The 27,672-nt window shown below is 37.1% G+C and overlaps 2 protein-coding genes and 1 long non-coding RNA gene across 6 annotated transcripts in view; 1 reads left to right on the top strand and 2 right to left on the bottom strand.

Moving 5' to 3' along the window:
• LOC145740156 (uncharacterized) overlaps window positions 1-27,672 on the top strand; it is a 173,173-nt gene that overhangs the window by 109,869 nt on the left and 35,632 nt on the right. The gene's annotated exons all lie outside the window — the stretch shown is intronic.
• Window positions 596-4,767, bottom strand: LOC145740128 (uncharacterized). 3 transcript variants are annotated; one of them, XM_081995496.1, is made up of 4 exons: window positions 4,402-4,767; window positions 2,177-2,608; window positions 1,390-2,122; window positions 596-1,158 (listed from the first exon to the last, which is right to left on the bottom strand). In XM_081995496.1, the coding sequence occupies exons 2-4, from the start codon at window positions 2,601-2,603 to the stop codon at window positions 864-866; spliced, it is 1,455 nt and encodes a 484-aa protein (XP_081851622.1). In that variant the 5' UTR covers window positions 2,604-2,608; window positions 4,402-4,767; the 3' UTR covers window positions 596-863. The 3 variants fall into 3 exon arrangements, with proteins under 3 accessions (XP_081851622.1, XP_081851620.1, XP_081851621.1); XM_081995494.1 differs by having other exon boundaries at window positions 1,390-2,608; window positions 4,402-4,760; XM_081995495.1 differs by lacking the exon at window positions 4,402-4,767 and having other exon boundaries at window positions 1,390-4,331.
• On the bottom strand, window positions 7,902-8,988 carry LOC145740138 (mitochondrial coenzyme A diphosphatase NUDT8). Of its 2 annotated transcripts, XM_081995513.1 has the most exons (2): window positions 8,794-8,939; window positions 7,902-8,738 (listed from the first exon to the last, which is right to left on the bottom strand). In XM_081995513.1, the coding sequence occupies exon 2, from the start codon at window positions 8,727-8,729 to the stop codon at window positions 8,130-8,132; it is 600 nt and encodes a 199-aa protein (XP_081851639.1). In that variant the 5' UTR covers window positions 8,730-8,738; window positions 8,794-8,939; the 3' UTR covers window positions 7,902-8,129. The 2 variants fall into 2 exon arrangements, with proteins under 2 accessions (XP_081851639.1, XP_081851638.1); XM_081995512.1 differs by having other exon boundaries at window positions 7,902-8,988.

Genomic DNA, 27,672 nt, shown 5'->3' with positions numbered 1-27,672 from the left:
TTCTTTTTTGCATATTATACGATCAAGGTAACTTCTTTCGTTTTAATAAAATGCGAGAGAAACGTGGTCACTCAAGTCTTAAAATTACGTCATCGATGATGGGAGTGCAGTTTTCGTTGGCGTTTTAATGGAGAATACATTCTCAAACCTAAATTTGTTTTCGATTCGACAATGCTCATCATCATTATCATCATCAATCAGCCCTCTGCGTCCACTGCTGGACATAGGCCTCCCCTAATTGAGTCCATTCTCTTCTGTCTTGCGCGCTACGAATCCAGTTTTTTGTAATTTTTGTAATGTCGTCTGTCCAGCGAGTTGGTGGTCTTCCTCTATTTCTTTTATCCGGATCTTGGTCGCCATTCAAGTAATTGTTTTGTCCACCTGCCATCTTGCATGCGACCCACATGTCCTGCTCAGTTCCACATCAGTCAGTCTTCTGAGTAATTCTTCATTTCTAATGTGGTCACGTAACGAAACACCAAGCATCGATCTCTCCATTTTGTGCTGTGTTACTTTTACACAAACAATACAATATACGAGGTAACACGAAATGATTCAAGACTATACGGGGTAACAAGAAATAAATCAAAGTCCCTTTGGTAACAGTATAATAAGTATTTTATTTTATTTTACTTATCACCATAATAAAGCAACAAATTAAAAATGAAATAACTGAAAATAATCCTGCACTTAAATTAAACAAAAACAAATATAAATAAGAAAGAAGTAGTAGTCCATATTCTTTCAGTGGAGTCGCAAGAGTACGAAAGGAAGGAAATGACAAACAGTCTTCTCCACAATACCACACAGTATTGTGGAGAAGACTGTTTGTCATTTCCTTCCTTTCGTACATATAAATAAGTTTACATTTCATTTACAGTGGGAAATCTTTCTACTGTTTTTTGAAAATAGTCTTTGATAGCTTTGAGAAAGTTTTTGAGGCACTCAGTGCCCGATGCCAACTTCATCATGATACCAGTGAAGCGTCTCTGGCGACTACTGATGTCACTCCATTTTGAGGTAACTTTGAGAGAGTCCAAATCCAAGTGCTCTGGTGAAGACATTTTAAATTCATAAGTCCACCAGGTCTGGCTGCGTGAACACACCATATCGAAGGTGAAGGTTCCGTTGTTGTCAATTTTCAGTGATGTAAATACCCTGGAAAAATATTGAATACTTTTAAATTATTTTGTTTAAATCAAGACACCAAGAACTATTCTTTTTTATCTAAAAAGCTAATATGTAAACTTAAATAGAGGCAGTTGAAAAATAATAGAAAACCTTCCAAAACTACTTCTTCTGTGTAAGGCACAACCCTTCTACATGGGGTTCTCAATAATGATTTAATTTACATCTATCTAAGACTAAAATAGAATCCAAAACACTCACCTTTTTAGCATTAAAAACGTCCAAAAAAAGTCGTAATACTTGTTTATAATCATCTCCAAATATTCAAGGAAGGACAACATATCAAAACTTTGTCCTAGTGAACTTGTCAACTGGTCCATTTGAGTTTTGGACATCAGGTGTTCTACCAGAAATTTGCAAAGTGAGTGATGTGGGTTTTCTGAAGTCTCATTGAGAACTTGCAACGATGTTAATTCTATAACATTGTCGTTTTCTTCGTGTAGATCAGCCCTAAACCAAACAGATTGTGAAAAAGAGGTGAAAAAAATGGTTTTCTCTTCTATTTCTATCAGTTTTATGTTACTTGGTTCACTTTTATCGAAAACCTCTCTGATTTGATCCATTAGAGGTTTTGATAATTCTACAGCTTCATCTATTTCTGAATCCAGACACTGCTCAGAGTCAGAACTGTCTGTACTGGTCAGAGTGTTTGTTTCGGACTCGGATTCAGAGCTAGTTGATGTTAACGACTGACAGCTTAGTCGAAATTCCGTAGATGGTGGTTGATAGTTTGCAAGGAATTCTTTCGCTTTTTTTAATACTTCTTGTGAGTTTTTGATTGTCGTATGGCATTTAGTAAGGTCCACAGTCACTGGTTGGTATGTAATTAATTGATAATTTCCCAAAATTCTGTTCATGAACTCCATCAGTTGGTCCATACTGTTGTTGTTTGCCACTGAAGAAGTGGCAGCTTCTATCAAAGCTTCAGTGCTGTCTACAACAGTTTCAGTCATGGAAGTAGAAAGCACGTTAACCTCCGGAAATGTACATGTTAAAGTCATGTCATCTAACGGGAACATTGTTTGGTTGGCGTTGGCGACATCGATGTCCATACGTTCTTCACTGTCCTCATCATTAAACTGACTCGTTAACTCCATATCGCATGGTTCCAAGGTAGTTCTGTTAGCGGTAGGAGAAATGTTTTCGTGGTCTTCAGTATTGCTAAAATTGCAACATGTAAAACTCAAATCTGCGGTCATCTTGGTACCATCTAAATTATTAAGACAGCTTGCAGAGTTGACTTCTTCTTCATAAGTGTTATCTACGTCATTAACGAAAGGTTTAACAGTGATGTTGGACGCAAAACTCACTCGTCTAAGTGGCGGAACTGGGACATCTTCGCTGGCGCTTCTTACGGATGAGCGAATTGTGTTAGTGTTTTGTACGGCTTCTTGATCCGATTCAGAACTACTCATTTTTGCTAAAAATAAATTTTACATGTGTTTTAATTCAGTTTTGATGCAATAATAATTAGGACATAAGATTGATTGGTAATTAATAATGGTAATAAAGACCTTTGAATACATAACTGTGATACAATAATACTTTAAACATTTTTCTTATAAACACAGAACTTTGAAGTAAACTGAACTGCTACAAAAAATATTGATAGAGCATAATTTTTGGCAATTTTTAAGGTACTGTGTATCCGAAATGCCTGATTTTAAAGAATAAAAAGGGTTTTAAAAGGCCATTTTTTGTAGAATTAGAGCCAGGCATTCATGTTGACTAACAGTGATTTCTTCACCGATATACAGCGTGTTACAAATTTGATGCATTGGCATTGCTATCTTAGAAACTATAGTTGATAGAGCTTTAGTTTAATGGAGGCAAAGTTGCGCAATTTATTGCTAAATAATTTGGTAAAAAAAAATCAAAAAATGTTCATTACATCCGGAGATATCCGACAAAAACCGAAAAAATCAAATTTCTATTTTCTCAAAAAATTACTTAACTTTATTATTAATTTAAATTGAAATGGCAGTTGCCTATACCTTTAAAATAATGTCTATTTTACCAGATATACTACAAATGTGTGTAGGTTCTTAGGGTGTGGACCCTAATAAAACAAGGATCAAATTGCTTGAGCACTTGTATTGACGTTTCGACAGTGACTGGCCTCTTCATCAGAAATTGCAAGCTATAAAAATGACAAAAAAGTCAGGACATGGGGTACAATTATAAGTGAAATATGTATACAGGGTGTTACAAATTCGATGCGTTAGCATTGCCATCTCAGAAGCTATAGTTGATAGAGCTTTAGTTAAATGGAGGCAAAGTTTTATCACATCCGGAGATATCCGACAAAAACCGAAAAAATCTAATTTTTATTTTATTTTTTTACCACTTTATTATTGATTATTTTGGAAAATCAATGGCACCGTTTGGATGCACTTTTTCATGCTCTTCAAGAAAATAGTTGTAGTTTTCAGCCCCGACGTTTCGTTTTTAAGATACCATCATCAACTTCAAATTTTCAAATACGGACCAGGACTTTTTATTTAGTTGTTTAGCTTTAACTAATAATCTTACGCGTAAAAATCTTCAGTAAAAGCAAAATTTTTAGGTCATTTATATTTTTTTAAGTTACTTAAAAATTTTGCTTTTGCGAAGCTTTCTGCACGCAAGATTATAATAGTAGTTTTCCTAACAAGTGTGCAAAGTAAGTATTGTACGCACGATGGCTGGACATCATATACCAGACAACCGTATTTTCCCGACAATCGGACGAGGGCGATATGGATAATGGGCCTATCCCACATATCATAAATTTTTGTTTTAATGACTGGAATCGAAGAAATAGGATCAAAAAACTAATTTTTCATATTCTTGAAGAAAAAATTATGATCGTAAATGTTCCTACATTAGTTTGAATTTGTTCATTAAATTTAAAAGATCTGTTTTGGCGCGCATGTGACGTACGTAATTCTGGGCGATTTTATTGGCTGTTGCACGCCAACTGTTTCACTTCTTGTCGCTGATTGGTTGATAGTGTAGTAATTCACCGGCGGCGGGCGTTTAAAACATGAGATTAATGTAGTTTTTATCATCATTTTTTTTCTATTTAGACTTAATATTTTTGAAAATAAAAAAATACGTGTATAATATTTTCAATCCGTCTTTGTAGTTATGAAATAAAAAAAAATTGTGGGACAGGCCCATTCACCCGAGTTTTACAGGCTATTTTTTCTACGACTAATTGGAATTACTTACCAAATTTCACACAAATACACACTCAATGTTTGTTTAAAACGTGTCCGTGTTTACATTATCACTTTTGACGCAGCCAAAGTTCGACCGGTGTCCCGGATTGTCACCGTGTGACAGCTGATTAACTTCGTCTTCTAGGGCCCCAGCAGCTATACTGGCTTTACACCAGCACAATTATACCTGTACTGACCTACGGGGCCTTAGTCTGGTACGGCAAAAGCCGCCAGAGCTCCGTAGCAAAGAAACTGTGTTCCATCCAAAGACAGGCATACCTTTTACTCACGGAGGCGTTCAAGACAACGCCCACGTCCGCGTTAGAATGCCTCCTTAACTTACCCCCCCTTCAGCTTCTGCTTAAGAGAGAGGTAAGGATGGGCTCCTACCGGCTCTTTCATACTACCCGTGTCCTGGCCACATACATGGGCAGACCCACATACAGGCTCGAGGGCCACTTGCGGAAATTCTAAATCGCGGGTCCCTTGATATGCCCTCCGATGTTCTGCCACCGGTTTCTGCTACAGGATCCTCGTACCATCGAGAGTGGACTGGGCAGAACGGGCTGATGACCTACTCCGAGTAGATATCTGCTGGTTTACGGACGGTCAAAGTCCGTAAACCAGCAGGAGGCTCCAGTCCTCAAAAAGGACTGGAGCCGGGGCTTTCTGTGCCAAGGCGGGGGTCTGTCTGACTGAGGGGCTGGGACAAACACCGACGGTCCTGCAGCCTGAACTCTACGCCATCGAGATCTGCTCAAGGGAGATTATGAATAAAAACCCCCCTAGGCGGAAATCGATAAAAATCTTCACAAACAGTGAGGCCGCTCTTCGTGCCCTCTCCTCAGGTTGCTTTGTGTCAAAGGCGGTTCTGGGCTGTCATGAAGTCCTTAACACTCTTGGAAAATCCAACAGCGTTACCCTGATGTGGATTCTAGGTCACTCCGACTTCACAGGGTACCAAAGCCGACGAACTGGCTAAGCTGGGTTCGAAGGCGGCCTACATCGGCCTAGAATCGGCACTCGGTGAAGCAAAGAAAATCATCACGGTGTGGTGTTATCAGGAACACTCCGACCTATGACTGAGAACTACAGGGTTGGCTCACTCCAAGGAGTTTATTAGGGGGCCCTCTAAGAACAGAACCAACAGTCTCCTGCAACTCCGCAGACCACACCTGGTCACTGTCAGCTAAGGGCTCACATGCAGCGGATAGGCCTGGCGGAGGACGCCGAATGCCGCTGGTGTATGGAAGATGACGAGTCGGTCGCGCACCTACTGTGCCGCTGTCCGGCTCTGGCCAACTCCAGGTCTTCCATATTTGAACGAGCGGATGTACGCCCAGGAGACTTGAACCACCTCTCATCCAGAGCAGTTATTCGGTTCCTTAGGGAGTCGAGTATTCTGGATGAGCTTTAACTTATGTGTGAGCCACAATAGACCTGCGGTCGCGTTGGAGGGCAGAATATGCCCACTCACGGTACATAACTATCAACTATCATCTAGTTAAATAAAGGCAAAGTTGCGCATTTCATTGCTAAACAATTTGGTAAAAAAAAATCTAAAAACTTTAATTACATCCGGAGATATCCTACAAAAACTGAAAAAGCCAAATTCTATTTTATTTTTTTACCACTTTATTATTTATTTTGGAAAATCAATGGCCCTTTTGGAGGCACTTTTTTATGCTCTTCAAGAAAATAGTTTTAGTTTTCAGCCCATATCATCATCAACTTCAAATTTTCAAATACGGACCAGGACTTTTTATTTCATTGTTTAGTAGCTACAACCCTCCCGAAACTAATGATGTGCCAGACTTGTCAAAACATTGTACCTAGTGTACTTAGGAACATGTTTTTTTTTAAATATGCAATTGAAATTCATATATGTTGTAATAATGAGTAGATAATTTAGTTAGATATGATTTAATAATGAGGTTTTGCTCTTTTTAACATTAAAAATAAAGTTCAAGCTGTTTCATCAAAACTCATCAACCTCGACGAATTCAAACATGTGAGTATCTGTAAAATAAATATAATTAACCAAACACATATAATTTTTTTTAAATGAAAAGTACCATAAGAAACTCTCTCTTTTTCGAAGGAACAATGAACCTAGTTATTCAATTATATCAAACTAAATTATCTATTCATTAATGACAACATATCAATTTCAATTGCTTAATGTATTTAAAAAACTTAAAATACCAAGTACGTAATACACTAGGTATATTTTTTTGACAAGTGTGACACATCATTAGTTTCAGAATGTCTGTAGCTACTAAAAACGAAACAAAATAAAGTTCAGGTCCGTATTTGAAAAGTTAAAGTTGATGATGGTACCACATGATGATAGTACCTAAAAAACGAAACGTCGGAGCTAAAAACTAAACCTATTTTCTTGAAATCAAAAAGTGCCTCCATAAGGTGCCATTGATTTTCCAAATAAAGTGGTAAAAAAATAAAGTAGAAATTTCACTTTTTCGGTTTTTATCGGATATCTCCGGATGTAATAATAAAAAATTGAATTTTTTTTACCAAATTAGTTAGCAATAAAATGCGCAACTTTGCCTCCATTTAACTAAAGCCGTATCAATTATAGTTTCTGAGATAGCAATGCTAATGCATCGAATTTGTAACACCCTGTATACTATTGTTTACGTTCAAGATTAGCTGTAATTGGTCTATTTTAAATAGCACGCTGAAGATTGTGATTGGTTTATTTCATATAGCACGCTGAAAATTGCCTATGATTGCTCTATTTCATATCGTACAGTTGCGATGTTGCGAAAACTCTATGATTCTATATTCGTTCAACCGTTGGCCATTGCCTACTTATCCGTTTTCTAAACTTTTAAGGAATTAACCAATATCCGCATAGGAGTAGAAAATACACTATAACAAGCTTTAAAACACTTTAAACCTACTTTTAAAGTAAAGTAAAAAAAAGTAGGTACTTGTCAGGCATTTGTCTTCCCAATAGATTAATAAAATAACTATTATGTTCTTTTTTTTTATTTAATTATTTCACTGTAAGTAAGAGAGAGAACAAAACAGTGAAGCAGCTTTCGCATGATATTTATTTCTATCAGCATGCTATCAGGTATAAGAGCATAAGATACCGAGAGAGTTAACACATTGACGATAATCTTTTAATATGACCAAACCGATGGCTTGTAAGATAGTGAGGTACCTCCAGAGGTATACTGAGGTTATTTACCGGTAAATAACCAGTCACGGTAAATTACGTCATCGTGACGTCAAAAACTCTCTGCTTACTCCATGGAGCGTAAATACGAAGTCATCTTTAACATTTGTTGAAAGCTTTTTTTTAATTAGATTGTTTAAATTTTTGTTGTTAATAAATCTTGCTTGTCATACATTTTATTTTTAGCTTTTATCAAATGTACTATTTAAGTTTAGTGATGATGCCTTGAGTTACCCCTAATTAGCCTCATATTTGGTATTACATTTAGAAAAGGTATTCCAACTTATTTTGAAGTAAAAAAAAAGTTTTCCAATTGTTATTTTTATTGCTTTTAAGTCCTTATCTGGATCATTTACTTTTTATTTATCACAGGCACATTTAGGTAAAGGGTAAACAGTACCAAACCAAAAGTAATTAAATAGTATCACTTCAAAAATTTTTTGATATGCTATATGGTCAGAACAACATCCTAAGGGTAAAAAACAAATACCCCAAAAACAAAAATCACCATTTAAAGTTATGTAACAAAGCTTTCATTGAACAGATACTCGAGAATTACTAGGTTTCACTGGAGTCAAATACCTAATATTGTGGGAATATGCTTGATTAGGTAATAAACTACATAAAAACCGATGTGTCAATAGTGCAGTAAGTCCCCATACTCGCAGTTTTCCACCTAAAAACACTGGCATAGAAGCAAAGCCTCCTCGAAACTGGGTGTATGCCAAGTTCTGTGATTTGCATAGTTCTTCAAGAGACACTGTAAAAACATCTTCCACTTCAGAGGGATTGACTTTAAGTCTCTCATGATGAAAATCCCCCTTTACTCTACCAATCACAGGAGTAACAGTAGTTTCCCTTTTGGTTACAATCACATTGCCACTACCCCACACTTCAATGTCACTCTCCTTTATTCCCAACTCTTCTTCAGTTTCCCTTAAAGCTGTCTCCTCCAAGTTTTTATCCGAAACGTCCTGCATTCCTCCAGGAAAACTAACTTGACCTCGATGAGATTTTAAATTTGCCGCCCTCAATGTGTACATTAATTCCACCCTTCCATCAATGAGGCATAGAGGTATTAAGACACCAGCACGTTTGGATGGTTCATGGGGAATCATTCTTATTGGCTTCATACTAGAAAACTTTGCCACAGTTTTTTTAACATTATCCTCACTTAAAACAATTTCTGGAGCATACAAACTGGAAAAGCGAAGGCCGAGTGATCTTATCACGTTGGGTTGAGGTTTAAGCATAATGTTTAAATAATGACTCAAATAGTTACTAGCACATCACTTGAAATTTGTTTTGTTATGATCAAGAGGATCTTGTCTTTGAGAATATTTTAATTTTGTTCAAAAATTTCAAAATCAAAACAAAATCACCTGATTTACATCAGGTAAGATTGTCAACTGTCAGCCACCTACGAGCTCTAAGAAGTAGGAAGGAGAAGCAATTATCGATATACCAAATATCGGTAGACCTTAATGTTTTTTCGGCTGAATTAAATTGCACGATTAAACGAACTTACCTGTGAAGTTCAATCGTAATTATACAAGGTGCCCCGTCCGTAGATATTTGCACTATGTAGTATTAATGGTATTAGCGTTATAGCGTTTCATGATAAGAGATACTCCCGCTGGTGATCAGTTTTGAAAACAGTTTCGGGCATTCCAGCTGTCATTTCTCCATTTGTTTACGGATTTTGGTTAGGAATTTAGCACTGTTTTAAATTTTGAGTATTTTTTAGTTTTTTTGAAAATTTTGAAAATCATAAGTAGGGTTGTTAGTTTGGAAATTTCAAATTGAAGCAATCAGAAATTTCGTGAAATTTCTGAATCTTTCTGCGATCCCCTCTAAATTTCGGAAATATCTGAATTTTATGAAATATCTGATATTTCATTAAAAGTCAATGAAATTTAAGAAATTTCAAAATTTTTATGGTTTATGAATGTTTCATTGAAATTTTCTTGTATATTTCAATTCTTGCAATTAAGAAAAAATTAAGTATTTGAATTTTATTAATTGGATTCTCAATTTCCAATTCTCCAACGACTCAAAGTAAACTCGTCCAAATTGATTTGATGAAAAGAAATTCATATATGTTAAAGCCGGATAGGCGCAGGTACGTAAACTAGTGAGGTGTCTTTTCCTACTAAACTAAACCCTACTTGGAATTGTAGTAAAATTTGAATTTGATAATGAAGTCCAAAGCAAAAGTGTGGGAGTATTTTAACAGCCACGAAAATAACGTAAAATGTAAATTTTGCCAGAAGACACACCCAGAAATTTCATGATTAATATGAAATTATTGAAATTTCATGAATATTTATAAGTTTTATTAATTTCAGGTGTTTGCTTGTTATTCAGATGGCTCGGGATGAAACCGATGCGCCGCAATATCTGGCCGGGCGCGTATTAAAGTAGGCCACAGTTAGGAAGCGCCGGACCTGGAACAATCGTTAATATTCGACGCAAATCGCGAAGCGTTTCGCGGTCATTCTAGAACGTGGTTTGCGAATATAAAAGACGCGGTGTAAACCGCGGGAGTAGTGAATTTGGGAACGCGGTAAAGTTTAAATAGCGGAGTAATTGTGGAATTGTAGTAGTGTTTTTAGTAGCTGTGTTAATTATTGTACGGAGTGTTTTGAAGTGTAATAAATTTATTAATTGTTGAGTTAAATTGACTTTGTGTGAACCCACGGGAAAATCGTAACAATTGGTGTCAGAAGTGCGATCAGACTTTAGTGCGACGTGAATTGGAACTAAACTTCGGGTTAGAGACTTGTGTTCAGAACCGGACTAGAGATTTTCGGAACAGTGGTGTGTTAAATTTATTTTATGCCAATAACAAGACGTCAAAGTGCAAACATGGAGGCCCAATTTGCAGCTATTATGGCAATGCTTAAACAAGACAAAGAAGAACGACAACAAGACAAGGAAAAACAAGAAAGGATTCGACAACAAGACAAGGAAGAACGACAACAAGAACAAGAAAGGATTCGACAAGAACAAGAAAGGATTCGACAACAAGAGAAGGAAGAACAAGAAAGGATTCGACAACAACAAGAAAGAATGCTACAACAAGATATAGAAATGCGTCAAGAAGATAGAGAGCGGCAAGAAAAACGTAACGAAGAAATATTGAACGTTCTAGCGGGGACCAAGACAGAAATCCAAGAGTATGTAACCCATAGTCTCAATAAAATTCAGAATGATGTTCGGGAGGACATTAATAAAATACAGAACGATGTTCGGGAGGACATTAATAAAATTCAGAACGGTGTTCGGGAGGACATTAATGATGTTCGGGACGACATTAATAAAATTCAGATTGATGTTCGGGAGGACATTCATAAAATTCAGAATGATGTTGAGATAAAGCTACGCGACTTAGAGCAGAAAATTGACAGCAGAGGACCCAGCTCTACAGTGATCACTGGAAACAAGATCAAGCCTCCTACATACGACGGTCAAACTTCATGGGCAACGTACCAACTCCAATTTGAGGCCGCTGCAAATGCAAATCGATGGAGTAACGAGGAAATGGCTGTAGCACTGGTGGTGGCATTACGAGGACCTGCATTGGAGCTGTTACAGACCAACAAAGCAACTATGACGCATTAGTAGCTGCATTAGAACGACGTTATGGGGATCAGCAACACAATTAAAGGCAAGACTGCAGAAAACTGGTGAAAATTTACAAGAGTTTGAGGCCGAAATTCGTCGCCTTGTGCATCTGGCTTACCCAGCCGTCCCGGATGAAATCGAAGAAGAACTTGTGGCACAGTATTTTGTAGATGGGATTCGAGATCTGGAAGTAAAGAAAATGCTGAAGATGTTCAAAGGAAGCAACAGCAGCGAATTACTGGTTCGAGCGCTGGAAGTTGAAGCTGCGTGCAATGACTTAAAGCCAAAGATCAGGGCCGTGACTATTCAAGAGGAGAGAGAACCGCCAGCCGATCATGTTGCTACATCAATGAATGAAATTAAATCAATGTTCAATGCAAATGGCCAGTCCACACAGGTAGAACGGTCACGCCCGATCACTAGAGTGGAGTGTTATCGATGCGGACGTACGGGACACATCAAACGAGATTGTCGAGTAAGGATACCGTCCCGCTCTCCAACGAAGGACGTACAACCATCCAGAAGGGACCAGGAAAACTCCTACTAGTCAACATTACGGGGCGAATGTTGACTAGCGAAAACAAAGCCCCCAGAATTATCTCCATCAGAAGCCTGGGTAGATCAATGGGAAGCCTGAACGTAGATGGAAAGGTGGATGCGATGAACGTTACTTTTACTTTGGATACCGGTGCGGCAGTATCTTTGATCCGGTCAAACCTTGTGGATAAAAGTCAAGTTAAGCCTTTACGAAGAAGTATTCTCCTGCGCACTGTGACTGGAGAATCGGCTAAAGTTTTAGGAGAAATAACAGTCAAGATTTGCCTTGGAAGGATTACGTTTTACCACACTGTGTTAGTAGCGGATATTGAAGATGAATTTATTCTGGGAATGGACCTGATTCGTCAACATGGATTTTCTTTTGATACCGAGCAAAATATCCTAAGGTTTGGAAGTGAAGAGTTCATCCTGTCAACCAGTCACCGCTGTGAGTCACCCATTAATGTTTTGGCATCTCAGACAGTAAAAATAAGCGGCAATTCCGAGCAAATAATTATTGGACAATTGGAGCAGAATTCTGGGAGCTGTGTTGGACTTGTACGAAACCCGGACCGACCAGGAAGATGCCTCATTGTGAAATCACTTGTAAATGGAGGAAGTGAAGTCCCAATAAGAGTTGCAAACATTTTTTCAGACGACGTCAAAATCAACAAAGGCGAAATTATTGCGGTATTCGAGGCTGTAGTCAAAATAACCAATTGCGATGGGTTACCAGAACAGGAGGAGCAATTGGGGGAAAACAAGCTCTTAAATGAACTTGAAAAGACCTGGAAACATCTGTCAACACCACAACTGAAGAAGACTCGGAAACTGATTTTGGACCATGCTAGCATATTTGGAACACCGAACAATATGGGAAAAACTACCATTGTAAAACACCGAATTAACACCGGCAATGCACAACCGATTCGACAACCACCTAGGAGACTACCAATAGCCAAACAACAGGAAGTGCAGGAATTAGTGGAAAGGATGCTTGACGACGGAGTTATAGAAGAATCCTGCAGCCCTTGGTCATCACCTGTTGTTCTGGTCACTAAGAAAGATGGATCAAGCAGATTTTGTGTAGATTACCGAAAACTGAATGACGTGACCAAAAAGGACAGCTATCCACTTCCCCGTATCGACGACACACTGACAACTTTGGCAGGATCCTGTTGGTTTTCTACTTTAGATGTGAAGAGTGGGTACTGGCAAGTTGGCATTGAGGAGCAAGGTAAGGAGAAGACTGCTTTTTCTGCTGGAAATGGGCTGTACCAATTCAATGTGATGCCCTTCGGACTTTGTAATGCTCCTGCTACGTTTGAAAGACTAATGGAAATTGTGCTTCGTGGCCTTAACTGGAAGACTTGCTTGGTTTATCTGGACGATATCATGGTGATGGGAAAAACTTTTGAAGAACATCTGAACAACTTGCAAGAAGTGTTTGCTAGAATAGGTGGTGCCCATCTTCGATTGAACGCCAAAAAGTGTTGGTTCTTCCAAAAGCAAGTCGAATTTCTTGGGCATGTGGTGTCGGTCGACGGAATCCAGACGGACGACAAGAAGATCCAAGCAATTAGAGAATGGCCAGTACCGAAGGATAAACACGAACTCAGAAGCTTTCTAGGACTTGCCACCTACTACAGACGGTTTGTGGAAGGATTTGCCAACATCGCAGCTCCGCTACATCAACTTACTGAGGACAAAACACCCTACTGTTGGAATACCCAATGTGATCAGGCGTTCAGAAGGTTAAAGGCATCACTTTGCTCCAGTCCCATCCTCAGTTATCCACAACCAAAAGGAAAGTTCATTTTAGACACAGATGCCAGTAATTCTGGTATTGGAGCTGTATTGTCTCAAGTCCAAAACGGAGAAGAACATGTCATAGAATACTTCAGTAGGAAACTTACCAAAGCAGAACGGAACTACTGTGTAACGAGAAAAGAGCTACTGGCAATAGTAAAATCAGTCGATCACTTTCACAAGTACTTGTACGGACAGGAATTTTTGATAAGGACTGACCATGCGGCACTCAAGTGGCTCCTCGGAATGAAACAACCGGAGGGACAAGTGGCAAGATGGCTTGAAAAACTCCAGCAGTATAATTTCAACATCAAGCATCGACCCGGAAAGCTGCATAATAACGCAGATGCTCTATCAAGAAGACCTTGCGCCGAAGAATGAAAACATTGCCAGAAAGCGGAACAACGTGAAGGCGTTGTGTCCATCAGAATGGTTCAGCTGAAGACCGATGACGAATGGAGTCCCGATGAGATTAGGAAGGATCAACTAGAGGACAGCGACATAGGCCCATTGTTGTTGAGAAAGGAACAAAGCGAGCCAAGACCAACATGGCAAGAAATCTCTAGCAAAGGCCTGACGTTCAAAGCACTTTGGGCTCAGTGGGACTCGCTTGTGGTTGAAGGCGGCTTGCTAAAAAGAGCTTGGGAGAGTGCCGATGGAAAAGAGATAAGGAAGCAGCTGGTAGTTCCCAGAGGAAGGGTCGACCACGTACTGGAGGAAATGCATAATGGAAAGACTGGTGCTCATTTGGGAGTAAATAAGACTTTGGACAAAATCCGGCCACGCTTTTACTGGGTGAACTACTGCCAAGACGTGAAATCATGGTGTCGACAATGTTCCATTTGTGCAGCTAGCCACGGACCACAGACGAGATCCCGGGGACCTATGAAGCAGTACAACGTAGGATTGCCGTTCGAACGTTTAGCCATAGACGTCGCTGGGCCTTTTCCTGAGACCAACAGAGGCAACAAGTACATTCTTGTTGCCATGGATTACTTTAGCAAATGGCCTGAGGTGTTTGCGATTCCAAATCAGGAAGCCAGCACAGTCGCTGATATTCTCGTCGAAAATGTCTTCAGTAGATTTGGTGTGCCGTTGGAGAAGCTCTTTCAGAGGCTCTGTGACCTGCTAGGCATTAGGAAGACCCGAACAACGCCGCTTCATCCTCAGTCGGATGGAATGGTCGAGAGATTTAATAAGACCATAGAGCAACATCTCTCAAAGGTGGTTGATCAGCATCAGAAAGATTGGGACCAGCATATTCCGCTCTTCTTGATGGCTTATAGAGCAGCAGTCCACAACTCAACGGGACAGTCACCATCTAAAGTTCTGTTTGGTCGAGAACTGCGACTTCCATGTGATGTGGTGTTCGGATCTCCAACAGGCCAAAGCACGAACATTGAGAACTACGTTGACGAGTTGCAGGACAGATTACTGAACATCCATGATCTGGTCAGGGAAAGTTTGAATCTAGCTAGCGATAAGATGAAAGCTCGTTATGATCTGAGGGCCAATTCGGGAGGGTTCCAGAAGGATGATAAAGTTTGGTTGTTTAACCCTCAGAGGAAGAAAGGCAAATCACCGAAATTAACACCTGTTTGGGAGGGACCTTACAATGTGGTAAAAAGGTTAAACGACGTCGTGTACAGAGTCCAACGCAGCCCCAAAGCCAAGATGAAAATTGTCCATCTGGACAGACTCAAGAAATACCACGGATTAGATGAAGCGGATCGGGACGATCAGCTTTAAGAGGGGGGCAGTGTTACGGTCTGGGCCTACTATGCTCGATACTTCTTAACGAAGCGCTCGCCTCGGGATGAAACCGATGCGCCGCAATATCTGGCCGGGCGCGTATTAAAGTAGGCCAAAGTTAGGAAGCGCCGGACCTGGAACAATCGTTAATATTCGACGCAAATCGCGAAGCGTTTCGCGGTCATTCTAGAACGTGGTTTGCGAATATAAAAGACGCGGTGTAAACCGCGGGAGTAGTGAATTTGGGAACGCGGTAAAGTTTAAATAGCGGAGTAATTGTGGAATTGTAGTAGTGTTTTTAGTAGCTGTGTTAATTATTGTACGGAGTGTTTTGAAGTGTAATAAATTTATTAATTGTTGAGTTAAATTGACTTTGTGTGAACCCACGGGAAAATCGTAACAATATCTAGAGTTATGGTATTCTTGCAAGTGTTCGAAATCACTACGCCAGTATCGGATAATCTCCAAACAAAGAATCTAGACTACGCCCAAGCATGAAGAAATATTGAGTCTTCTCTTAGAAGACTAAAACGCTTACGAGATAAGTTTCCTGAAACTTTAAAAGCAGCCCAACGCTTATTTGTTCTAAAAATGGCGCAGAGACTTGAAGAAAGAGCAAACCACGATGAAACTCTTAATGGCATCGTTACTGGCAAAGCAATAACTGAGAAAAGAAAGAAAAAATTAAAAAAATTGAAAGGAGAACTTGCTAAAGATGACAGCGTTGGAACTTCTCCCGAAGAAGAATTCAAAATAAAGATCTTTTTCGTAAAATTGTGGATAAGGCTGTTCAAACTATGGAAAGTCGCTTTGTGAAGCACAAATCGCTCTACTTGGATATGACATGTTTCGACCCAAGAAGATTCAAATCCCAAGAATATCTAATCATTGACGAAATAAAATTACTTATAAACGTTGACGAAAAAAAGCTGAAAGAAGAACTTATATCGTTCATGAATGTTTGGCCAGATTTCAAATGTAAGTATGAACGCTGACTATGCGTATGAAGATGTCTCAGACGAGAAAAACGATGACCACAATGATGATGACGATGATCAAGAAGATGATGATGAAGACCATGAGATCCAGTGCAACGAGTCGGCATCATGCAACAGTTGTATCAAGTGTGCTTATAAAATTTTAGAATATAACATAATATGTACTGTTTACAATACCCGGAACTTTCAAAAGTATACAAATTTCTTCTAAATATCCAATTGACTCAAGTTTCTTGCAAAGGAGCATTTTCTAAATTAAAACTTATTAAATCCAGGTTAAAGTCGTCTTTGACAAACGAAAATTTAGAATCTTTGTTATTAATGCACTCAGAAGCTGATATTTTGAACTCCATAGATTCAGACACCGTTATTGATTATCTTGGCCAATCCAGCTCCGAATTAAAAAGACTTCTTCAAGTTTAATTTGTAACCTTAAGGAACTTTATATTTGTGAACATATTTTTTTTGCTACTTTTTCTACGAACATTTAATAATGATGCATTTTCGATATTGTATGTATTACGCGCACAATGTGACTTGTATGCTTTCGAATGAGTGCTTCGAAATTTTTGCTTTCGATTGAATCAACTTCATTCTAGGTCCATAAAAGTCAATGTTTGCGCACTTAATACATAAATAGCTATTCCTTAGGAAATTAAGTAGAAAATGTTGATATTTTTTTTTTTAATGTATGTAATGTAAGTGCTGGCGCCTTCTGGCTATGGGCGTCCACCGCCCTAGCAAGTGGCCCAGCACGAGCCTAGACAGGAACTAGTCCTTCCTTCAATACATGTGTTGTAATCACTCAAAATTAGACAAGTCGTACAAAATAGTGTATTACTCAGGTGGAAAGTGTTTGATTTCTGTCGAGAAATTAGGTAGGTGTCTTTAATATTTTGAGCTGAATCGTTTCTTAAAGTTCTTTTAACCTGAAGATTTCTGAAGACGCAGATGTTACTTGTCACCACTTGGAGTTGCGAGCTGTTGCGGAAGAAAGTCTTATAAAATTGTAATAAAAAGTAAGCCCAGATATGGCAAAAAGCATTACTGACGAATGTTGAATAACCGGGTGGAAAGTATTCAAAAGTAAAAGCAGGTAATTTTCATCTTTCCACCTGGTTTACACATAAGGAATAACGTAATAACGTTACATACATGTTGGAAAATAAAAGTTTTTTTAGTTCCGAAGTGAATTCACCCCCAATAAATGCTGGTTGCATAATAACAGTCTGGCGTTACATAATATCGAGAATCGACGTCTACTGCGTCATCTTCAGCGTCCGCGTTCATTGGAACCACGTTTGTCCGAGTTTGTCGCCCTCCGCTTTGCGTCAGAGCTCAGAGCATAAAAAGCGTAAAGGTGGGAAAAGGATGGATGCAAATTGTGTATGGTCATTGGTTATGGTTACTGGTCACTGTTCACTCTTTAGTAGTGTTTAGCACACTTGGGTGGACTTGGGTTTATAACGGTTTGGCAGCTGTTCTAGTTCAATATATCATCGCTCTCAAAGGCGTTTTCCAAGAAAATGGTCAAGAGTTGTTGTGCATATAATTGCGAAAATGTTTGGAAACCAAATCAGGGAATTCAATACCACCTGTTTGAGTTTGCTTTATTTTTGGATAAATGAGTTATCCTGCGTTTTTTGGGATACTGTTAAAACACTCCCCACTTAGTTTTTGTATTTTTTAATAAGAACTTTGTTTAAATTAATTAGGATAATTCGGCTACACAAAACGTGCCATGTGGTTATTATTATATATATCAGAGTCATTATTTGAGGTTACGCGTTCGCACTTTCAAATGTCAATTGTCACAAATGTCTTGTCAAAGATTCAGACAGAAGACACGCATCATATACACATATAACTGGATGTGTACCATCAAACTCCTACATACCGCCGGCCTTGACAGACTCAACTGAAATGTCAACATCAGGTACCTGCTCCTCCTGGTAAATCGGTAGGATACAAATGCTTCTCACCGACCGCTTCAGAACGCCACTAGTAGTTGTTACGGACACCACGCGCACAATCCCATCAGCACCAGGATGCACCTCGGTAATACGTCCCATCTTCCATAATAGCGGAGGAAGATTGTCTTCCTTCAGAATTACGAGAGTATTTACTGGTATGTTACAGGCCTCTCGAAACAACCATTTGGTTCGGGCTTGTAAGCAATTGATATAGTCCACGGACCACCTCCTCCAAAAATGCTGTCTCATTTGTGTTAGCAATCGGTAACTTGTCAGTCTATTTAGAGCTAAATTGGACAGGTCTACTTCAGGTGGGCTTGTGAGGATGTCTCCAATTAGAAAATGGCTTGGGGATAACGCTTGAAAGTCATTAGGATCGTTGGATATGGGAGTAATGGGCCTTGAGTTTATAACAGCTTCAATTTGGGTTAAAAGTGTATACATTTGCTCAAAATGCAATAATGATTTGCCAATAATACGCTTAAAAATATGTTTAAACTGTTTTACTGCAGCTTCCCAAAGTCCCCCCATTGACGGTGATTTAGCAGGAATTCTATGCCATGTAATGGCATTCTCACTCAAGTAATCGCGAATGCAATTATCATCCGAACTAAAGTCAAATACAGTAGTAAATTGTTTTTTAAGAATTTTATCAGCACCAACAAAATTTAAGCCGTTGTCTGAATAAATATTTTTACAAATTCCCCTTCTCGCAATAAATCTTTTTAGGACATTAAGAAATGTTTCACTGGTTAGATCTCCCGCCAGTTCTAAGTGGACAGCCTTGCTTGCAAAACAAATAAATACGCAAACGTACACCTTGACTGATTTTCTGGACCTTAAAGTGCCATCCTTTATCATAAAGGGACCCGCAAAGTCCGTTCCACAATTTAAAAATGGACGAATTGGTTTCAATCTTACCTCAGGTAAATTACCCATTGGCTGAAGTACACTTTTAGGATTTACCTTGAAGCACGTTACGCATTGTCTCACAACCTTTTTAACTAAGTTCTTACCGTGAATAATCCAGTACTTATTACGCAATGTAAAAAGAACTGTTTGAACACCAGCATGCAGTACTTTTGAATGTTGATATTTAACTAACAATTCAGAAAAGATGTGCTTAGCAGGCAACAATATTGGATGCCTTTGTTCGAAGTCGAAAGAAGAATTATTAATGCGTCCACCAACACGCAAAATTTTCTCATTATCCAGAAAGGGACTTAAAGGTAACAACTTGCTTTTTCGAGAAATTGAAACCTTATTTTCCAAACAATGAATTTCCTTTTCGAACTCCTCGAGCTGTACAATTTTTATTAGAATCTTCAAAGAAGTTTCCATTTCTGTTACATTCAAATTACCATGCATTCTTGCTTCTTTACGACATCTTACATTGTTTATAAAACGCATACAATATGCAAACACACGATTAAGTTTAGTTATTGAAGAATAGTTTTTGAATATATCAAATTTCATAACAGATACAAATGTAAATTGTTTTAGGGGTCTTTTCTCAAGTATGTTTATATTAGTCACTTCACTTTCATTAAATTTACGAGGCCAAAGATCAAGGTTGCTACTCAACCAATCAGGCCCATGCCACCATAAGTTACACTCTTCTAACAAATCAGGACTTATGCCTCTACTAATCACATCTGCAGGATTCGAATTAGAATCTACATGCCTCCATGTGCAATTTGGAGTAAGTTCTTGAATTTCAGTGATTCGATTAGCGACAAAAGTTTTGTACAAATTAGGCTCCGAGGCTATCCAGGCTAAAGCTATTGTGGAATCAGACCACAAGGTTATGCTTGAAAAGGTAATATTTAGCGTATCGTTAATTCTTTTAGCTAATCTAGCCAAAAGAACAGCACTGGATAACTCCAACCTAGGTAATGATATAGTCTTTAATGGAGCAACGCGCGACTTAGCACATAATATTTTGATAAAGCAACTGCCATTTGAATCAACAGCACGAATGTAAACTACAGCGCCATACGCCTTAGTAGACGCGTCGCAAAATCCATGTAGTTGGATGTCAATATAAGTAGATATAGTTACCTGTCTAGAAACTCTAATATGGCTTAAACAATGTAATTTTGCTTCGAAGTCGTTCCAAGCATTAAAAACATCTTGCGACACAGACTCATCCCATCCACTACCTGATTCCCATAATTTTTGCATTATTATTTTAGCTCGGATTGTGGAAGGTCCAATCAAACCCAGTGGGTCAAAGATTTTTGAAATACTTGACAAAATGTATCTTTTAGATATTTTTCTTGAATTCCTTGACTCACTTGGTTGATATTTGTATTGAAGAGTATCTAAATTTGAGTTCCATAATAGTCCTAATACTTTGCTATCTTCATTTTCAGCTATGTAATGATCAGGCATTTCAACTAAGTTAGAATCCAACAAAATACGTTTGTCATTTGAATTCCATTTTCGTAATTCAAACTGAGCTGAAGCCATGATACTAGTTAATTCGCCTTTTATTCGTTTTGCATCCTGTAATGTTTGAGCACCTCCCATTAAATCGTCAACATAAAAGCTAGATTTGATCATTTCACAAGCCTCAGGATATTTAGATTGATTTAAGTTTGCAATTTCAACCAGAGTTCTTGTTGCCAAAAAACTAGCCGAAGCAGTACCATAGGTCAATGTATTTAATTCAAAATGTTTAAGAGATTCTGAGGAGTCATCACGCCACACAATAGTTTGTAAGTTTCTCTGGTCTTTGTGCACTTCAATTTGCCTGTACATTTTGCACAAATCAGCAACAAAAACGTAATTGAATGTACGAAATCTTAAAATGATATCAAACAATTCATCTTGGACCACAGGACCTGTCATCAAGCAGTCATTTAGGGATATACCATTGTCACTTTTGCAACTTGCGTCAAAAACACAACGTAGCTTGGTGGTTTCACTACTTTCTCTTATTACTGCGTGATGTGGAAGATAAACCCTAAGTGCTTGCTCATCGTCAATATCCGTATCCTTAATTTCTGTCATGTGACCCATATCTAAATATTCTTGCATGAATTTAACATAATGTGACTTCAGTACAGAATTATGACTTAATTTTCGCTCTAAATTTTGAAAGCGCCTTATGGCTATGTCTTTGGTGTTTCCTATTTGATTAATATTATTGCGTACAGGTAAACCCACAGAAAATCTACCATCTAAATTTCTTGTATAATTATTTATAAAGTGCTGCTCACATGATTGTTGTTCACTGGACAGTTTTCTAGGAAATGCAAGTTCTTCTGTTTTCCAGAACAACTCAATTTGATCCCTAAGCATTTGATTAGAATCTTGCTTTATTATTGATAATTTGCAAACTGAGTTGGACATCAAAGAATGAGATGGCATTTGGCCTGCTGCAATCCAGCCAAATTTAGTTTTTTGAAATATGGGACCATTAGGGTGAGCCTTTACTTGACCTATACAAAGAAGTTCATAAAATACTTCAACACCTAGTAAGACATCAATTCTTCCTGGTTTATAAAATTCAGGATCAGCAAGTTTGACATTTGGAATGTCAATACAACTTAGGTTAAATGAAGTTTGAGGAATTTCACCAGCAATCTTATCAATAACAAGGAATGACATAAATTTTGAATAAGCATTAAATTGTGACTGTATGGTAGCTTTACATTGATTTTTAATAAGTTTACAAGTTTGATTAATGCCTGTTATTGGCAATGATAATTTGTAATTTTTTAGCTTTAGTTTTGAAACTAGTTCCTCAGTAATAAAGGATGATTGTGAACCAGAGTCCAAAAGGGCTCTACATTCATGAATTTTGCCAAAATTATCTAGTATATTTATTATTGCAGTAGGTAATACAGTTTGTATGATCTTTGAGTTATTTGTGTTAATATTAGCATGATTGTTAAATATTTTTGTTTCAAGATTCTGTTTACCATTTGAAAATTCATGTAAATGTAAATTTGTGTTAGAATTGGCATTGTTTTCCGTTATTAAATATGTATGTGGTGGTGTTTGTGTGTTTATATTTGAATTGTCTACATTATTATTAATATGCTCTGTGTGTTCTGTAGATTTGTTTTCATTTAAGTGCAAAAATGAACTATGTCGCTTCTTGCAAGTTTTACATGAGTAAGTCGATTTGCATTGTTTGTTTGTATGACCTGGCCTAATGCAATTAGTGCATAACCCAAGCCTCTTAACTTCTTTAAAGCGCCTATCTACAGGCCAACTTAAAAAAGTTTCACATTGATTGTTAAAGTGATTGTTACGGCAAAAACTGCAAATAACAGAACCTTGCAGCCCTAAATAATTTTTTGTAGTATATTTTTCATCTTTAACCTTGTGTTGCTTAGTAAAATCAGAATCAATTTTCTCCAATAATTGGCATCTTTTAGATAAAAACCCTAAAAACCTGTCAAATGTGGGAAATTGATTTCTATCAGGATTCATAATTTCCCATTCCTTTCTGGAATGCAAATCCAGCTTTTGCACACAAATAAAAATTAATAAAGTGTCCCAAGTGTCCACTAATTGACCCAAAGAATTTAAGCTTCTTACACTTTTTTGAAGAGTGTCAAAAAATATGCGCATTAATGATGCTGATTCGTGTTTTATAGGAGTTAAATTAATTATGGATTGTATATGTTTATCAACAATTAGCCTCTTGTTCTCAAATCGTTCCCTAAGTATGTCCCAAGCTAAATCATAATTTATTTCAGTGACATCAATTGCTTTAATAGCTTGAGCAGCTTCACCTTTCAAAGAACACTGTAAATAATAGAATTTTTGTACTTTTGCTAAGTCTTGGTTACTGTCTACTAAGGCACTAAAAGTGTCCACAAAACCAAACCATTGCTCATAGGCACCACTAAATGTAGGGAGATCTAACGAGGGCAAATGCACTTGTGACTTTGTAGAGCTATTTGCCACTGTGTTCTGACTATCACTAGACTGGGAACTTGATTTTGCTTGAATATTTACATTTGATACATTTCTTCTAGGATCTTGAGAGCACAGTGCTTTTGCTCTACTTATTACAGAATAATATTGATCTTCAAATGTGTCCCTTTCACTTACCTGAGTATCATCAATAAGCTCAATCTGTGACTGAACTTCATCGAACAATTCCCAAGTTTGCTCAGCTTTATTTATTTAATCTCTCATCCAACTCAAAATAATCAGCATTTCCAGACAGCTCAAATTTGTTTAAGTAGGTGATAAATTGAGTAATTTTACGTCTAATCTGTCCACGCTTAGTTGTTAAAGCTTTCAGTTGTTCTGGAGAAGTCATTTTCAACTATTCCCTGTAATTGATTTGTGAGTAAATGAGTGAAAATGCCCCAAATGACATATAAACAGTAAAACACTCGGCTTGATTTACTATTTGGTACTGTTTGTCCTAATGAAGCTATTATGATTTGAGACCCAAGCAGGTACGAAAGGATACAGAAAGAAGGATTTGTTTTCTTCAGTTGCCCAATGCCCTTACTGCACACATAAACAGCTTGATATCCTGGGTATTTCCAATTGCTTTCTTGATGCTGGATGGCTGGTAATTCTTATATCCGCTTGTCGAAGGACCATATGTTTGTCAGGATATGATATGTTTGAGTTTGCTTTATTTTTGGATAAATGAGTTATCCTGCGTTTTTTGGGATACTGTTAAAACACTCCCCACTTAGTTTTTGTATTTTTTAATAAGAACTTTGTTTAAATTAATTAGGATAATTCGGCTACACAAAACGTGCCATGTGGTTATTATTATATATATCAGAGTCATTATTTGAGGTTACGCGTTCGCACTTTCAAATGTCAATTGTCACAAATGTCTTGTCAAAGATTCAGACAGAAGACACGCATCATATACACATATAACTGGATGTGTACCATCAAACTCCTACACCACCGGTAGGTCTTTCTTTTAGGAAAATTGCTTTAAACTAGTCTAAACATAAGTTGAAAACATTTACGTAACCTCACAATTTTATCTGTATTGATATAAACTGGTCGTCAAAAAGAATAAAACAGCAAAATTTTAGCTCTTTTTTCAACGGCTGTTTCTTCAAATTGATTGACTCGATTTTAATAATTCTTTTGACAATTTAAAAGTATTTTCTTTTTATTTCTGGTAACCTAAATAATGGTTTTAGAAATCGTCACGGACCCGCTTATACAGGGTGTCACTGAGGTGTAGGTACCTAGTCAAAAAATGAAAAATTCGGTAAAACGCCATTTCTCGCTCTCGTATTCACCAGTTTGGCGATTAAATACAGTTTCTTTCTCTCTATCTTTCTATTCAAATTCAACAATTTCTTTAGATTTTCTACTGAAGAAATACGGGATAAGCAAAATTACACTTCAAACTACCCAATTTAATGGAAAAGAAGTAGTCCATATTCTTTTAGAAGTAGCGAGTGTAAGTGAAAGTAAAAACACAAAGTCGATCTCCACAAAATTTGTTAAATATATCTGTTATCTGCTATCTGTCCAACATGTTTCAGGTGTATCAGAGACATCTTCAACGGCTTAACAATGATCACAGTCTGCTGGTTGTCATTCTGCAAGAGGGGACAGCATAACCCAGGTTCAACAGTTGTTTCGAGCAAAAAGAAAATTTATCAAAATTAAAAAAATAGAGGCAGAAAGACCAAATTGGTCGATAGCCTGTTTCGTTGTAAACGAAATAAAGATTGAATATATATATATATATACAGGGTAATTCAAATTCGACCCTCACCATTGGGATCTCAGAAACCATAAGAGATACGAGAAAGTTTAAATTGGGGCAAAGTTGCGCAATATAAAGCTCAACCAAATGCTGTTTTAAAAATTTTGATTTTCCGAGTACTTCCGAAGATATCCGAAAAAAACTGAAAATTTGATTTTTTGTTTTTATTTATTTCTAACCTTATTTGAAGAGATATCCCAAAACTAAAAGCATCTTTTCATTGCCACTTTTTCCTAGCTATTCGATGATGGATTCAAATTTGCCACACGACGTTTCGTTTTCTGTCAGTCATCATCAACTTTCTTTTTTCTTATGGGCGCCATATTGGATTTTTAGCCCACCAAATAGTACGTTTTATTCTGATTTTAGTGATGTATAATAACTTATGATTTGCTTCATAAATAACAAAATAATTCAATAAAAACTATTTTTACTTTAGTTATTGGCTTTGAGTTAATGGGCCCTTTTAAAAAATGTCATTGTTTGACAGTACTTGTCAAACACGATAATTCGGACGATCATTAGAGCGTCAATCATAGTTAAAAATGTATCTAGAAAATAAACCCCCGCAGAAAATATTATTATACAAGCATTGCTGAACTATTTAGGTTAATCAGAAAAAGAGATTTGTTAGCATTATCTCTAACTTAAAAGGCTTATTTATGTTTCCAAGAGAAAGATCATCATTTTAGGAACTTCATTTTTTGCCAAATTTCAATTTTTTATAATGTTAAGTGCAAGTTTATAGTTATTTATTTTGGAAGTGACAAACCATTTTTTATTCATTCATATTTATTCGAGTGAATAAACCGGTTTAAGTCACGTGTCTTATACAGTATTTTATTAAATTTCGACTTCTTATATTAAAAAAAAAAAACTAAAATTACAGTTCTATTAAATTTGCACCGCGCCCCGTAGATGTAACATTGATGTTTGTTTGTTTACATCTGTAAATAGGCGGATGTCATTCAGAGTGATTTAATAGTTACTTTGCAGCAAGTGACTTAAACCATTTTTTATTCACGAAAAGAACTACTAGGTCCACAAGCGTAGCGAGTGGCCTAAGCTCTTCGAGTGAATAAACCGGTTTAAGTCACGTGTACACCTTTGTGACTAAGTATGTTCAGGCCAATTGCGTGTGACAAGTACTACCAAGTAATCTTCATAAAACGTCTCATTAACTCAAAGCCAATAACTAAAGTAAAAATAGTTTTTATTGAATTATTTTGTTATTTATGAAGCAAATCATAAGTTATTATACATCACTAAAATCAGAATAAAACGTACTATTTGGTGGGCTAAAAATCCAATATGGCGCCCATAAGAAAAAAGAAAGTTGATGATGGTTGCCAAAAAACGAAACGTCGTGTGGCAAATTTGAATCCATCATCGAATAGCTGAGAAAAAGTGGCAATGAAAATGTGCTTTTAGTTTTGGAATATCTCTTCAAATAAGATTAGAAATAAATAAAAACAAAAAATCAAATTTTCAGTTTTTTTCGGATATCTTCGGAAGTACTCGGAAAATCGAAATTTTTAAAACTGCATTTGGTTGAGCTTTACATTGCGCAACTTTGCCCCAATTTAAACTTTCTCGTATCTCCTATAGTTTCCGAGATCCCAATGGTGAGGGTCGAATTTGAATTACCCTGTATATATATATATATATAAAAAAATAGGTGGTGGATTTTTTTATTCTGAACAGCAGAAAACCCTAGGTAATCTAATTGGTTTTTGCAAGAAATAACGTTAGACCAAATTTGTCAGTTTTTGGCTATATTTCCGTCACACCCTGTATACTCAAATCCGTGACAACTTTCAAAAAGATTATTTGGGTCATCAGAAAGAGAAGGAAAATACCCTTTAATTGTCAAAAAAATATGAAAATTGAGTGTTGAAAACACAGCTGGTTGAAAAAAGAGCTAAAATTTTGCTGTTCCATTCTTTTTGATGAGCAGTTTAGTTATGTTTGGACTTTTCACAAAAATTAAACTGGTTAAATGTCAGCTTTAATAACACATTGTTTGTGTTTTAGCAGTATAGTTGAATTCTAAAATTGTGTTTTAGGTTTCCTTTAAAGTTTCCAGATCTTCTAGAGCAATGGGTAAAAGCTATTAATCGAAAACATTTTATTCCAACCCTTCACTCTCTCATCTGCAGCCAGCATTTCAAGGGTGAAGATTATTCAGAATCAACTTTAAGTAAAAAACGCCTAAAACGGGATGCAGTTCCGTCTGTATTTAATTTTCCTAAGTATTTACAAACCTCTAACAGAAAACCTACAAAATTAGAACGTGTTTATTCTGCATTATCCCCGCATAAACCTGAGGTGGAGGTAAAGGTAAAATAAGTAGTGAGATTCTGAATAATATTACAATTTTTGATTTGACTTCAGGGACAAAATAAAACAGAATCAGTGCCATTAAAATCAGTGGATGTAGCAACACAAACTTCAACAAGGAGGTTAAAATGTCCAGCAGAAGTTGCTATTCTGCGTAGAAACATAAAAATTCTCCAGCAAAGAATAAAGCGAAGAGATACAAAGATAAGCCGTATGCAGAGACTATTGAAAGCTTTTAAGGATAAAAGTAATTCAAGTGACCAATTAGAAGAAGTACTAATAGTAGTAGAATAGTAATTTTTATACTGAAGTAGTA

The sequence above is a fragment of the Ips typographus genome, linkage group LG1 (assembly GCF_016097725.1).
Source record: "Ips typographus isolate SLU linkage group LG1, UJ_Ityp_2.0, whole genome shotgun sequence".
Taxonomy (NCBI): Eukaryota; Metazoa; Arthropoda; class Insecta; order Coleoptera; family Curculionidae; genus Ips; species Ips typographus.
This window is presented reverse-complemented; position numbering and strand designations above follow the sequence as displayed.